The 13,089-nt window shown below is 55.9% G+C and overlaps 5 protein-coding genes across 5 annotated transcripts; 3 read left to right on the top strand and 2 right to left on the bottom strand.

Annotated features, from left to right (window-relative positions):
- Nucleotides 1–2,284: 2,284 nt before the first annotated feature.
- On the top strand, nucleotides 2,285–3,049 carry B0T26DRAFT_671327 (uncharacterized protein; the record flags this gene model as incomplete). The annotated part of the gene is made up of 2 exons (XM_060439306.1): nucleotides 2,285–2,738; nucleotides 2,790–3,049. 2 exons carry the CDS (start codon nucleotides 2,285–2,287, stop codon nucleotides 3,047–3,049), a joined length of 714 nt encoding a protein of 237 aa, XP_060304021.1.
- Nucleotides 3,050–3,183: 134 nt separating this feature from the next.
- Nucleotides 3,184–4,382, bottom strand: B0T26DRAFT_96550 (uncharacterized protein). The gene has a single exon (XM_060448169.1). The coding sequence runs from the start codon at nucleotides 4,101–4,103 to the stop codon at nucleotides 3,489–3,491; it is 615 nt and encodes a 204-aa protein (XP_060304020.1). The 5' UTR covers nucleotides 4,104–4,382; the 3' UTR covers nucleotides 3,184–3,488.
- Nucleotides 4,383–6,476: 2,094 nt separating this feature from the next.
- On the top strand, nucleotides 6,477–7,613 carry B0T26DRAFT_671326 (uncharacterized protein; the record flags this gene model as incomplete). The annotated part of the gene is made up of 2 exons (XM_060439305.1): nucleotides 6,477–6,533; nucleotides 6,621–7,613. 2 exons carry the CDS (start codon nucleotides 6,477–6,479, stop codon nucleotides 7,611–7,613), a joined length of 1,050 nt encoding a protein of 349 aa, XP_060304019.1.
- Nucleotides 7,614–7,658: 45 nt separating this feature from the next.
- B0T26DRAFT_868042 (uncharacterized protein) lies at nucleotides 7,659–10,756 on the top strand (the record flags this gene model as incomplete). The annotated part of the gene is made up of 6 exons (XM_060447851.1): nucleotides 7,659–7,718; nucleotides 8,437–8,744; nucleotides 8,797–9,097; nucleotides 9,149–10,130; nucleotides 10,186–10,250; nucleotides 10,300–10,756. The coding sequence occupies 6 exons, from the start codon at nucleotides 7,659–7,661 to the stop codon at nucleotides 10,399–10,401; spliced, it is 1,818 nt and encodes a 605-aa protein (XP_060304018.1). The 3' UTR covers nucleotides 10,402–10,756.
- Nucleotides 10,757–12,500, bottom strand: B0T26DRAFT_690920 (uncharacterized protein). Its single transcript, XM_060441103.1, has one exon. The coding sequence runs from the start codon at nucleotides 12,457–12,459 to the stop codon at nucleotides 10,948–10,950; it is 1,512 nt and encodes a 503-aa protein (XP_060304017.1). The 5' UTR covers nucleotides 12,460–12,500; the 3' UTR covers nucleotides 10,757–10,947.
- Between the last annotated feature and the right edge of the window lie 589 nt (nucleotides 12,501–13,089).

Genomic DNA, 13,089 nt, shown 5'->3' with positions numbered 1-13,089 from the left:
CCCGAGATGTGAGGGCATCGCCAATCACCTTCCCAACCGTAGTTTCCGTCTCTTGCATGCCATGTTCGTCCATATTGGCGATATTCGCAGGTACCAGCTTCTTGTCCTTAATTACAGCTTCCAAACGATCAAAAAAATCCTGGAATCTCTCACGGGTAGATCCTTTGACTCGAGACCGTTCTAATAAGGTACCTAACTTGGCCTTTACCCTGGGATTGCGGGTAAAAAACCGATCTACCCAGCGCTCACCAACTCGCCCAGGGAGCCCGGCTTCGTTCAGGATCGCTTGTGCGAATCGTCTTAGCTGTGCACGACTTGGGGCACGCCCTGTGTCACGGCCAGCTTGGAATGAGGGCGGAACTCCTCTATTGGGCGCTATAGACGAAGATTCTAAACTAAAGGGAAAAGGGAAAAGAAGCTCAAAAGCCTCCCCTCGCGAGATTCTTCCAGGGCGTCTCAAGGTGGGGCTCTGGCTGGTCGGGTGGATCCACCCAACTGGCGTCTGATTAGTCAGAGCGTCTGGGAGGCCTGGAGGATCAGGCCCTCACACCCTGCAGCTTCCTCCTCAAGAGCCCACTCGGCGACGAAGGCTTCCTGGCCGTCAGTTAACTTCTGGGTGTTTTTTTGGGCTTGTCGTGGATCCTGTTGTCCACGGCGTCGTCTGCTGAGGGTGGATTCAGGGATCCTATATAGGCGCGCTACTTCCTTCTGCTGAGCGCCCTGATCAATAGCCTCAATAGCCTCGGCTATTAGCCGCTCTCGTACGCGTCGAACCATCGTATTTTGAGCCTATTCCGACCAGTATTGAGGAAGTTGTTGGTGGTGGAAGGTAGAGAGTAGGAAGTTGGCGGTGTGGGGGAAAAATTGCAAAGTGGGGCGATTGCAAAGGTGGGTCACCCTGTCTAGACCTTGTTGCACTGCGTGTGGTAGGCAGGCGGAGTGGAAGCGGTTTAGCGTAGGCTTGAGAGCCAAGTGCAGGGTAGATCGCAGGAACTGTGGGCTTGGCTGGCAATTTGCAGTGCTCCACACACACCAAATGGTGCTCCACACACACCAAATCGCACTCCATAACGCTGTGTACTGGTTTGTGCCGCTGTACAGTTCCTTGTGCAGTATCCCGTGGTGCTGTGCAGCTTCCACAGACTGTACAATGCCATAACTGCACCAGTACAACCGCTACAGTGCCCTGGACTTCAGGGCCCTATAGCTGTAGTAACCAGCCACACTTTAACAAATACGAATCCTTTGAGCGAGGCAGAAAGCTCGGATTTCGGAATGGGGCGAAGCTTTTCCGCCCGAGAGGCATTATACGCCGACTTTTAATTGGGGTACCCAGATCACAGCACTTGACAATGCCTCTTTACCAGCCTTCTCGCGCGCTGCAAGCAGCTCCTGGCCTAGAGATTTTACCCCATTCCCCATGTCTAGAACCTTCTGCAATAGAAAGTGAAATCGTGCTGAACTTGAAAACGTTCCACTACAACCTTATTCGTCGCTTGATGCCTGATTGCGCCATGGAGAGTGCAATGGAGGGTCACATGACCTGGCACGTGTAAATTGATACCTAGGTACATAGATTAGCAGTGGTTAACCCTGGGCGCTCGGGCCTCGCTCACTGGTGGGCTGCCCCACCAAGGATCTTCCACAAATCCTTGGCGGGGCAGGGCTTCCGAGCTTCCTTTCTGCATCATCCTTTTACCTACCTTTCACGTATTGCACACGCATTCCGTGATCTAGGTAGTGATCACCCTTCATCGCTGCTCGCGAGCTGATTTTCCATTGCATTTTACTTTGTGGACTAGACAATCCTAACCGCCACCGGAAAGCCTGACGACCTCCCGCCTGACCGTACACGAGCCATCTCTCTTGGGTTTAAATAAGGTGGCCTTTTCCAGCTTCCCCTCCTCCACTTCTTCACCTTCTTGCTTTCTCTACAAGCTTCTACCATATCTCGCATCTCCAGTCTCCCGGCCACAAAACCCCAAAATCCGCAAAATGCCAATGCCTCCCTCCGACGAAGAGGCTCTAGCGAGCCTCACCCCCTAAGAGCGCGAACTCTACGATTGGTACAAAGCGAATGAACATATCTAAGATATGAGAGAGCGGCGTCGTGCTATCAGTAACTAGTGGAAAGAGCGAGAGAGAGAGTTCAGAGACTAGACTGATACATGAGATCAGACGAATCTTCGCCCGAGAGAGATATGTCGTGCTCTCCAGCGAGTTCGTTGACACCCTCCGCCGTAAAGACTTCCGGAATACGCAATCGCGCGCTGAGCGGTTGACAATGATGGAGATATGGAACCATGACTTTTTTCTTCTTGGCGAGGCAAAGCTCGGCGGCATGTTCACTTGTTTTGGCCTTATCCCTGGCGCTTTCTACCTAACGCCGAATATGGGTGCGGACGACCATACCGAAGGCATTTTACATCGTAGTATTTTGGGCATCAATAACAACATCCCCATTGAGTTCGTCCCCCCTCAAGATAGTGGCGTTAGCCCAAGCAAACGCCGCTACCAGCAACGGAGCTCGGGGGAGGATTCGGTTCGCTCGACCGATTCGGGTGACGTCGATTACGGTCACGGATTTATCTTTGCCCAATTGGGGCCTCTCTACGCCTTCACTGGGCCCCGTGACTGGGTAGAAGGGCGAAAATTCATGACCTATAACGATACTATCGAGATGGGATACTGGACTGCCACCGGTTTTGGCGTTGTGACAGAAATCGACAAGAACGGCCGTCCGGGCGCCATCTAGCTAATCTACAACTTCTACCAAGATAACTATACAGATTTTGGCCCAATAACGCGCACTCACAAACCCGTCTTCGACCAGGAAACAATGCAGCAGCTCCCGGAGATAGGTCGCCTGGTTGAAGGATGCACGACGACCTTCACAGTAGCAAAGATTGCCGAGAACCTAGGGCAGTTAGGAGCAAGGAAGAGCTTCAAAATCGACCTCAAGGAGTTCGATGAGCGACAGCTGGTACGGGTGAAGACATTGGCGGCCGGGCAGGGTCTACATCTTATACGACAGTTCATCAAGGAATAGGTATGTATCCGAAGGGGTGGGATACTTGGTGGAATTCAGAGGCGGGGTTCAAGGGCGAAATTCAACAGCGAAATCGTAGTATGTCCTGCCCCACCGAGTCGTAGTAGATAAATGAAGTTATTTTCTAGTACTTCAACGCCTTCTCTGCTACTGCCTTGTCCGAGGGCCCCAATTAGCCATCGAAGCGAAATTACCAGGTTTGAAATTAGGTTCTGGGAAGAAGTCTGATCACCGTTTACCAGAGGCGGGAACCATCTCCTTCCCGGCAAGCATAACAAAGCTGTCCTCATCATTAACGTACTTGGGAAAAGCATCCACCGTCTTGCGTTCAAGCGAGGGCAGTTCGACTAAATCCCAACCCAGGCCAAAGGCGCCATTTCCGTCGCAGGCCAGGTGTGACGGCAGTCAATAGCAACTAGGAAGAGGATCGCTACTATAGCTATATGTCACGCGCATTCACAGGGCAACGGAAGTGAAGTATTTGATGCAGGCGACCGGTTGCCAGAAAAATCCGCACACCAAAGCCTGCTACGTGACCCACTGCACTAACAAGCCCCCTAACAATTCTACACTTTTCCATCACACCACGCACCACACCGCTAGTTCTACCATTTCCACCACTTCTACCACTTCCACCACTTCTACCACTTCCACCACTTTTACCACTTCCACCACTTCCACCACTTCTACCACTTCCACCACTTTTACCACTTCCACCACTTTTACCACTTCCACCACTTTTACCACTTCCACCACTTTTACCACTTCCACCACTTTTACCACTTCCACCACTTTTACCACTTCCACCACTTTTACCACTTCCACCACTTCCACCACTTCCACCACTTCTACCACTTCCACCACTTTTACCACTTCCACCACTTCTACCACTTCCACCACTTCCACCACTTCCACCACTTCTACCACTTCCACCACTTCCACCACTTCCACCACTTCTACCACTTCCACCACTTCCATGGCTCTTGGTGATACGCACTTTACTACGCCTATCAAGGCACAAGTTCTTGGCGCCATTCGCTTTCTGGAAGGCCATAAGATTCCACACATAAGAACGATGTTTTCAGCTCTTTTGGTGTAAGCCGCTAGTCAGGCTAGCAGATCCTGCACAACGCGCGCAAACAGCAGCACCCAGAGGTGGAATCCAGGGGCCGGAAGCCGGTCCTTACGCCAGCCAATTTGCTACCAATAGAAAGCATTATCTGGCAATACGGTTTCCAAGCCCGGGCACTAAGCTGGCAAGGCCTTGCCAAAGCCGCCGGCATCTTGACGCCAGTTTCTACACGCACGATCGAGAGGGCAATGGGTACACTAGACTACCGGAAGTGTATTGCTTGCGAGAAGGGCTTTGTCTCGCCAGCGCACGCCAAGCGAAGGATAGAAGCAGCCAAGCTTTCACTTTCCTATCGCCCTTTGCCTGAGAACTGGCGCGATATAAGATGGTCAGATGACTCTCACTTTGGTATATGCCCTGAAGGGAAGGTCCTGATTATACGGAAGCCTGGAGAGCGTTACTGCCCTGACTGTATCCATCATGCTGAAAAACCTTCTACAGGTATTGAACGATACCATGTTTGGGCTGCTGTTAGCTGGAACTTCAAGTCGCCACTTCACTTCTATAGTGTTCCTACCAACACCAACGGAAAGATGTCCTTAGCTGTATATCGCGATATCTTGGAAGAAGTGGTAGGTCCTTGGCTGGCACGTGGGGATTCTTTTGTTCTGGAAGAAGATGGGGATTCTGGCCATGGTGGAGGAAAGAAGCCTAATATTGTAAGGCAGTGGAAGGAAGAACACCAGCTCAAGCACTATTTTAATACGCCTGGCTCACCAGACCTTTCGCCCATAGAAAACTGTTGGCGTGCAGTAAAACAATTCGTACGTGCACACTATACTATAGGAGCTGACTTGAAGGCACTGATTTTGGAAGGCTGGGAGCGTGTAAGTCAGGAGAGCATCAATAAGATGGTGGATTCTATGGTAGTGCGGATGGAAGATGTGTTAGCCGGCCAGGGTCAGATGACTGGGTGGTAGAAGGCCCTGTGGTGACTTGCTTGTAGGTAGGAATTTCTATGGCAGTGGAAGTACTGTGCGGGGTCTGGTGTGCTGGTTTTTTTGGCAACCGCTTGGCAGGGAGGTAAGGCTTAAATTGTCTGAAAAGGTCTAATCTCTTGTTTCCTTTGGCAGGGCCAAAAGTCTCTTTTTTATAGTTATGAATAGTGGCAAAAGCTGGTGGCAAAGAATCACATAGCAGCTTCTAGATCTTTCTTACTCACTAATCCCAATATTGTGACACTATACCATTGTCTAAGGATTCTAAGGTGAAGAAGAAAGAAAGGAAAATCTACAAACGTGCTGTTCAGGGTGCAGGTGTGAGGTGGGAGCTGGGGCGCGCAGTCCAACCCACGGGAGAAAGACAATGCCCCGAGAGAAAGACAACGCCCCCGAGAAAGAAAACGCCCCCTGGCCTTGTTTGTTGTGCAACCCCCCTCTGCCCTCCCTCTTCTGCCCTCCTGGTAACCTGTTCCATCCATCTGTCTGTCTCTGGCTATCTGTCTATCCCACATCTCATGGATGGATGAAAAGACGGCCAGGCGTCAATCTACTTGGAGAAGAGGTAACGCAGCTCTGTCCATGCTGTTCTGTCTGTTGTTGTCTGTGTATTGGCTGTCTGCTGTGGCTCTCTGGCTCTTTGTCCAACCCCTGAGAGAAGTACAGCGCCCCCTGCCTTGGTTTGGAATTCCTCTAACCCCCTATTGATCTGTTCCATCCATCCATCCATCTGTCTGTCTGTCTGTCTGTCTGTTTGTCTGTCTGTTTGTCTGTCTGTCTGTGGCCCACTTGATCCAGCAACGCAGGTTGTCCGTGCTGTTCTGTCTGTTGTTGCTTATCTATCTATCTGGTTCTCTGTCCAACCCCGAGAGAAAGACAACGCTCCTTGGCCTTGTGTTATTGTGCAACCCCTCTGCCCTCCCTCCTCTACCCCTCTTGGTAATCTGTTTCATCCATTTGTTTGTCTGTCTGTTTGTGACTAACTTGATCAGGCACGCAGGTTTGTCCATGCTGTTCTATTGTTGTTGTCTATGGATTGTCTGTCTACTCTGGCTCTCTGGCTCTCTGGCTCTTTGTCCAAACCCCGAGGGAAAGACTACGCCCCTTAGCCTTATTTTGTTGTGCAGCTCTTTTACCCTTTTTCCTCTGCTCTCTTGATAATTTGCTCCATTTGTTTGTCTATCTATTTGTCTATCCCACATACCATGGATGGATGACATTTCCGGGTCGGGGCGCCTACGGAACGGAACTGCAAGCCGCCCAGTGCTTGGCTTCGACGCCTTCTATTCGAGCAGGCTGCGTCGACGCGACGACGATGCTGCACGTCACTCTAGAGGCCAATGGCTACTTGGAAAAAATGCGGGCGTGGGTGGCCGACCACGATATCGACGATCCAGAGAACACTCAGATTACTGTTGCCGTGGCTCGAGGCATTCTTATTGAGTCCCAAGGCCCCAATTAGTTGTATGCCACTGCATCGGAGCACCTGATCTTGTACCAGTACAACTTCGTCAACGCTTCCAACACCATTGCCGGCATCATCCAGACGGAGTCGCCTTACTATCAGGCTACCGAGGCCACGCAGTCTCCCGGTTCCTTCAACACCTCCAGCCCGTATACCGGCGACCCCGTATTCCCCGACAGCAGCTGCAAGGGCACTGATCTACTGTGCAACATCGGCTGGGCGGCGATGATGCAGAGCACCACCAACGTCACCATCGCAGGCGCCGGTCTGTATTCCTGGTTTGACAACTACAACGAGGCTTGTGTCGACACCCAAAACTTCCAAGAGCGAATGGTCTATGATGACGGGAACAGCGGCGGCTTCTTTCTCTGGAATCTCGTCACTATCGGCTCCGTAGAGATGATCAGCGGACCCGACACTGCCATCACGGCGAAGCCCAACACACAGACTTCCGGACATCCATTTTGGAGCGCGCTGGCTGGATACCTAGACGGGGCGAATCCCGTGCTGCTCAGTTGTACCGATGACGATACGAGCGCTGCATGCATGACGTCGTCCGAGTGCGATTTGACCAAGAGCTACGCCACCATGGCAGACCTGAACACCGCATCGGCATCGTTCCCGAACCAGTGCATGAACTACTACGCCATTGACACGCTCGGAAGAGTCCTAAACGACACAATGGCCGACTATAGCCACGTCAACAACGGCTACGACGAGGTGTTTGGCCACTACCAATCCTACACGAAGGAGATGATCCCCTCCATGATCCAAGATTACATGGCACCGTCCACATCAAGCAACGTCCAAGGCGGGCCGGGTAGTCAATTCTTCGACTGCACCGTCGTCGGCTACGACTACAAGAATGTGAATGAACCCCAAGCCGCCAGCAACATTAACGTGCCGAACCCCAAGGACACGATTTCCAAGTCACTGCCGGCCCTTAACACGCTGCAGAACACTATTCTCGCACGGCAGCTGGACCTCTACTACGGGATCTGGAACGGCTCTTTGGTGGATCTCATCTAGAGCTTCTCCATGCCCGTCGTCATGGTCAGCCAAGCAGTAGACGCCATGGCCAGCGCCAAGATTGGGGCGGACTTTAAGAAGGATAACGGCGAGTTTGAGGAAACGGTCAGTCCGAGATGCGGGATCTACAGTGCAGCAACAGAAGTGGATGTGGTTAAGATCGCAGGAACGAGGTATGTCTATGAAGGTGAAGTACCTAGGTTGGTTACACAGGCTATAAAAGGTGCGGAACAGTCTAGTTGTAGTCTTTGGGGCGATAAGATCTTTGGGATAATAAGATCTTTGGGGTGATAAAATCTTTGAGATAATAAGATCTTTGGGGTGATAAGATTTTTGGGATAATAAGATCTTTGGGGCGATAAGATCTTTGGGATAATAAGACGCTTGTGCGACCCCGTACTACAGCCGGCAGCCGCGGGTAGTGTGTTAGTGATTATATTGTGCGGGACGGGTTGATATCCGGGCAGCCCACTTTAGTTGCTCCCCCAACACTTTTGTCGTTGCGGCTTTGACGGAGCGGGGATGTGAGGAGTTGCCAGAGGACCCCCCCCCCGCATGCCTGTGAAGGGTTTCCCATAGGCCGGCCGCAATTGTATTGCCGGAATTGGGGAAGAAACCGCCCAACCCCGGCACCCAATCGCACGACTTCAAAGCACCTGAATTACCCGCTGCTGTTGGCCAAGACCAGCCGCTCAGCACGGTAGTTGGCGCTCCGGGCTGGAGCCAGAGTATACATGATGCCGTGAGACCACTGGAGGCGGAACCCAGCGCCAGCACACTCTCGAACTCGTCTCCTGACCCTGAAACCTGATCCGGGATCCAGATCCTGACCATCTGCAACTTCACGCACCCAGACAGCACCATGTCGACCACGCTCCCGGAATCCTATCCGGACCCCGAGTACGAGGCGGCGCACGTGGCCACGTACGAGCGGGTGCCGCGACACCCCATCAAGCCCGCCTTCCCGCCGGGAGTGCGCGAGGCCGACTTTGCGCAGGCGGTCCAGGAGTTCATCGCCATCGTCGGCCAGGACGCCGTATTCGTCGGCGAGGGGCTGTCCGACTACATCGACCCGTATGACATAAACGAGGCCGACGAGAGCAAGAGAAAGGTGCCGAGCGCGGCAGTCTGGTGAGCAAATACGCGCGAGTAGCATTATTAGCGGCTCGGCTGACGGCAGCAGCCCCCAGTCGACGGACCGCCTCAAGGCTATGCTAGGCGTGGCCAACAAGTATGCCATCCCGCTGTGGACCTTCTCGCGGGGCAAGAACCTCGGCTACGGCGGGCCGGCGCCGCGCGTCAACGGGTCCGTGGCGCTCGACCTGCACCGCATGAACAAGATCATCGAGGTCAACGACCACTTCCACTACGCCGTCGTCGAGCCCGGCGTCACCTTCATCGACCTGTACAACTACTGCGTTGAGCACAAGAAGAACGTGTGGCCCAGCACGGCGTCGCTGGGCTGGGGCAGCGTCATGGGCAATGTGCGTCCCCCCGGCCTTGTCGAGGTGGCAAGCTAGTACTGACAGACGCAGACGCTGGACCGCGGCATGGGGTTCGGGGCCAACTTTGCGCACCACCAGGCCATGGCGGGGCTCGAGGTGATGCTGGCGGACGGCGACGTGGTGCGGACGGGGCAGTTCGGCATCTCCAACTCGCCGTCAGCGTTCCTGTCCAAGTTCAGCTTCGGCCCGTCGGTCGAGGGCCTGTTCCTGCAGAGCAACCTAGGCGTCGTGACCAAACTGAGCCTGTGGCTGACGCCGCAGCCCCAGGCCTTCATGTCGTGCGCATTCAGCATGCCCGCCTTTGACGACCTCGAGGTCATGGTCGACGTGTTCGGCGAGCTGCGCCGCAACGGCACCATCAACAACGTCGTGTGGTTCACGAGCCTGATCGAGACGCTGTGCATTTCCGGGCGTCGCGAGGACTACTGGAAGGGCGAGGGCCCCGTGCCCGACTGGCGCCTCGAGGAGCTGCGCGTCGAGACGGGTTTCGGGCACTGGTACGCGCGGTGGGGGCTCTACGGGCCCAGGCGCGTGGTGCAGGCGCAGTTCGACGAGGTCAAGGCGGTGCTGGCGGAGCGGGCACCGACGGGCGAGATCACGGGCACGCTGTACGACGACGACGCCGGGGTGGACGCGGCGGCGGTGCCGCCCGAGCACGGCAGCATGTTTGTGGGGGTGCCGCAGCTGTGGAGCCTGCCGCTGATCAACTGGCCCATCCCCAAGGACCGCGTGGGCAAGGCGGCGCACGGCGACTACGCGCCCGTCATCCCGTCGTCGGGCAAGATGGTGCTCGAGTGGATGAGGGCTAGCAAGCCCGTGTGCGAGGCCAACGGCGTCGAGCTGATGGCTGATTTCTTCATGCACGAGCGCCATGTCGTGTTGATGAACATGTTCACGTGGGACCAGACGGATCCCAAGCAAAAGGACAACATGAACAAGCTGTACTACGGCCTGCACGAGGTGGCCAAGGCGAGGGGGTACGGCATGTACCGCGCCCACGTCAACCACATGGGTACGTTGGTGTCGGTGTCGGGACTGCGGGTGGGCCTGGCTGACTTTGGCTGCAGATCTCATCGCGAACCTCAACGACTTCAACGGCCACGCCTACAACCGCTTCGTCGAGAAGATCAAGGTAAGACAGGTCCATGCTGGCGGGACCGGTTAGGAGCTGACTTCGACAGGACGCCCTCGACCCGAACGGCATCCTAGCGCCAGGAAAGCAGGGTATCTGGCCCAACAGGTTCCGCCATTTACGGGAAACCCAGGAGGCGGACCCGAAGTGAGCGGCAAGCGCGTCAAGGTGAGGGGGAACTGGATGTCGGCGTATTTGAGGTGCTGTTTAAGATTCAAATGGCGGGGCCTGGTGTCGTTGTCCGCCGATTCTAGTGGTTTGGATCTGGCAAGCCTGATGTGGTCTGCCGGCCGGCAGTAGTCGGTCAGAGTCGAGTTATGTTGCTCTCCAGGCCACGAGGAGCGGGAGAAGACACTTTCCAAGCTCCGGCGAGACAGCGCATTCCTCTCACGCAATCTCTGCCCGCGCAATCTCTGCCTGGTGAAGAAACACCGTGCTCTTAACTTGTCGACGGCCGTCCGTGATGTCAAATTTGAGAAAGTAAAGGCGAATGGACGGGACGCCCGCTCAGTAATATTACCTTTTATTGTATTTACCCGCGTATATGATCTTCTCTCCACTGCTACCTCGGATCTAAAACGCTGAAACCCCGTAGCTCGCTCCCGCCAAGGTTTGTCTTACTCTTACGCACCCCGAGTGAGGTTGCCGTACATTGAGCGAGCCGTATACATGTATTCGCCGTCAACCCAAGTCCAACTCACTCGTCTCTCTGCTTGCTCCCGTCTCTCTGCTTGCCCCCAGCATAGCGCAGCCCGGCCATGCTGCCAAACATCAGGTGCCACCGGTCCGAAAGCCACGTCGACCCGATCCGCCACGGCCCGACATCCGCATTTATCGGCAGCTTGTCGAGCGCCGCCACCACGTACGTCGAGCTGAGCGTCAGCAGCGGCTTCTTGGGGAGGCGCTCCCGCTCCTGCGGCGCCAGGTACGGCGTGGCGGACCTGGCGCCGTTGCGCTGCGCCCGCTTCATGACCTTGACCATCTGCAGCGCCCTCACGTCGGCGCCCGGCGTCCAGGTGGCGGCCGTGTAGCCGTGAATGAAGCCGTAGTTGGGCACTCCCTCAATCATGGCCCCGTTCCAGACGTACCGCTGGCCTAGGGTCGAGTCGACGCGCACCCCGTCCACGAACGCCGCCACGCCCGACAGCAGCTCCAGGGTCAGGCCCGTGGCCGTGATGATCATGTCGGTCTCGAGCACCTGACCCGACGCGAGTCTGATCCCCGTCTCGATCACCGTCTCGATGGTGTCGGTCACGACGTCGACGTGCGGCTTGCGCAGCGCCTTGAAGAAGTCGCTGCTGGGGCAGAAGCACAGCCGCTGCGTGAAGGGCGCGTAGCGCGGGTTGAAGTGCTTCTCCACGTCAAAGCCGGCGGGGAGGCGCTTGCGCACGCCGTCAATCAGCTCCCGCCTGCCGTAGTTGGGGAAGCGCAGCAGGATCCCGACCAGGATCGTCTCGAGAAGGATGTGCCACCACCAGTTCAACGCCCCGGCCCAGCGCGCCGGGAGCAGGCTGCGCACGATGGGGATGCCGTCGTCAAAGGCGGGCGCCGACGCTACGTATGACGGGCTGCGCTGCAGCATGGTCACGCTCGCGGCCGTCTTGGCGATCGAGGGCAGCAGCGTCACGGCGGTGGCGCCGGACCCGACGATGACGACGCGCTTCCCGGCGTAGCTGACGCTGCCGTCCCACGACTGCGGGTGCACGACCTCGCCGCCGAAGCTACCGAGGCCACGGATGTCGGGGGGCACGGGCGGCCCGTAGCGGTAGTAGCCGCTGGCGCCGATCAGCCACGACGCGGTGAAGACCTTCTGCTCGACGCTGCCGTCGTCGCGCGCGACCTCGACGTTGACGGTCCACTGCTGCTCGTCGCTGCTCCAGGTCTGGGCGGTGACGCGGTGGCGGAAGAGGATCTTCTTGTCGATGCCCTGCGCGGCCGCCGCGTCCTCCATGTACTCCTTGATGACGTGGCCCTCGGGCATGTTAGTGCGGTGCGGCCACGGGTGCCAGGCGAAGCGGAAGACGGCGATGGAGCTGTCGGTGCGGAAGCCCGGGTAGCGCCAAAAGTCCCAGGTGCCGCCTATGGCGTCGCGCGACTCGAACACGGCAAACGACCGGCCCGGCAGCTGCGTCTGCAGCCGATAGGCCGTGTTGATGCCGCTCAGCCCGGCGCCGACGACGAGCACGTCGAAAGCCGTTTCGGATTCCATTTTGCCTGCTGTGGAGACTGGAGTGGTTGTTTTCGACTTGAAAAAATCGTAACGGAACGGGAACTGCGGAGACTGGGGCGACCCCACAAAAACGCCACAAGCGCAACAAAGGGTTTACAATGCGAGCAGTGTTACAATGCGAGCAGTGCGAGCAGTGCGAGCCAACAATCACACGAGAATGAGAAATTTGCCAGCCTGTGCGTAGGTACTCCAGTAAGCACTTGCCTGACGCAGTACGGCGGCATAGGTTTCGTCTGTCTCGATTTGGCCCTTAACGCCGACACCCTAGCTGCTGTGGGCTGTCCGGAGTTGTGACGAGAACCATTCCGTTGGCGGCTGGATTTGCAGCACCGTGCCAAGCATCCGTGTACAGTGCATACATGCACGCCCATGGGTTAGCGAATACACCGCCTGAACAGGACCTGGAATCCGGCCTCCAGAAGCGCGACGGGCCGGACTAGAGACTGCTAGGTTGTCAAGTTCGAACTACTCCGTACTCTGGAATTAGCCCCGGTGTAAGACGATATCGCTGCAGTATCCTAATGTTGTCGCTTGCTAGGTGCTAAGGTGGCTCCAAGCTTATGCTAGAGCGCAAGTTGGTCAGCTATGTCTCCGATTGGATAGCGTCGA

This window comes from Lasiosphaeria miniovina (assembly GCF_030549165.1).
Source record: "Lasiosphaeria miniovina strain SMH2392-1A chromosome Unknown B0T26scaffold_1, whole genome shotgun sequence".
In the NCBI taxonomy this organism is placed as follows: Eukaryota; Fungi; Ascomycota; class Sordariomycetes; order Sordariales; family Lasiosphaeriaceae; genus Lasiosphaeria; species Lasiosphaeria miniovina.
This window is presented reverse-complemented; position numbering and strand designations above follow the sequence as displayed.

What these genes read in the sequence shown, in the direction of transcription:
- B0T26DRAFT_96550 (XM_060448169.1), bottom strand. Translation starts at nt 4,103, where the DNA reads ATGGCCTTCCAGAAAGCGAATGGCGCCAAGAACTTGTGCCTTGATAGG.
- B0T26DRAFT_690920 (XM_060441103.1), bottom strand. Translation starts at nt 12,459, where the DNA reads ATGGAATCCGAAACGGCTTTCGACGTGCTCGTCGTCGGCGCCGGGCTG.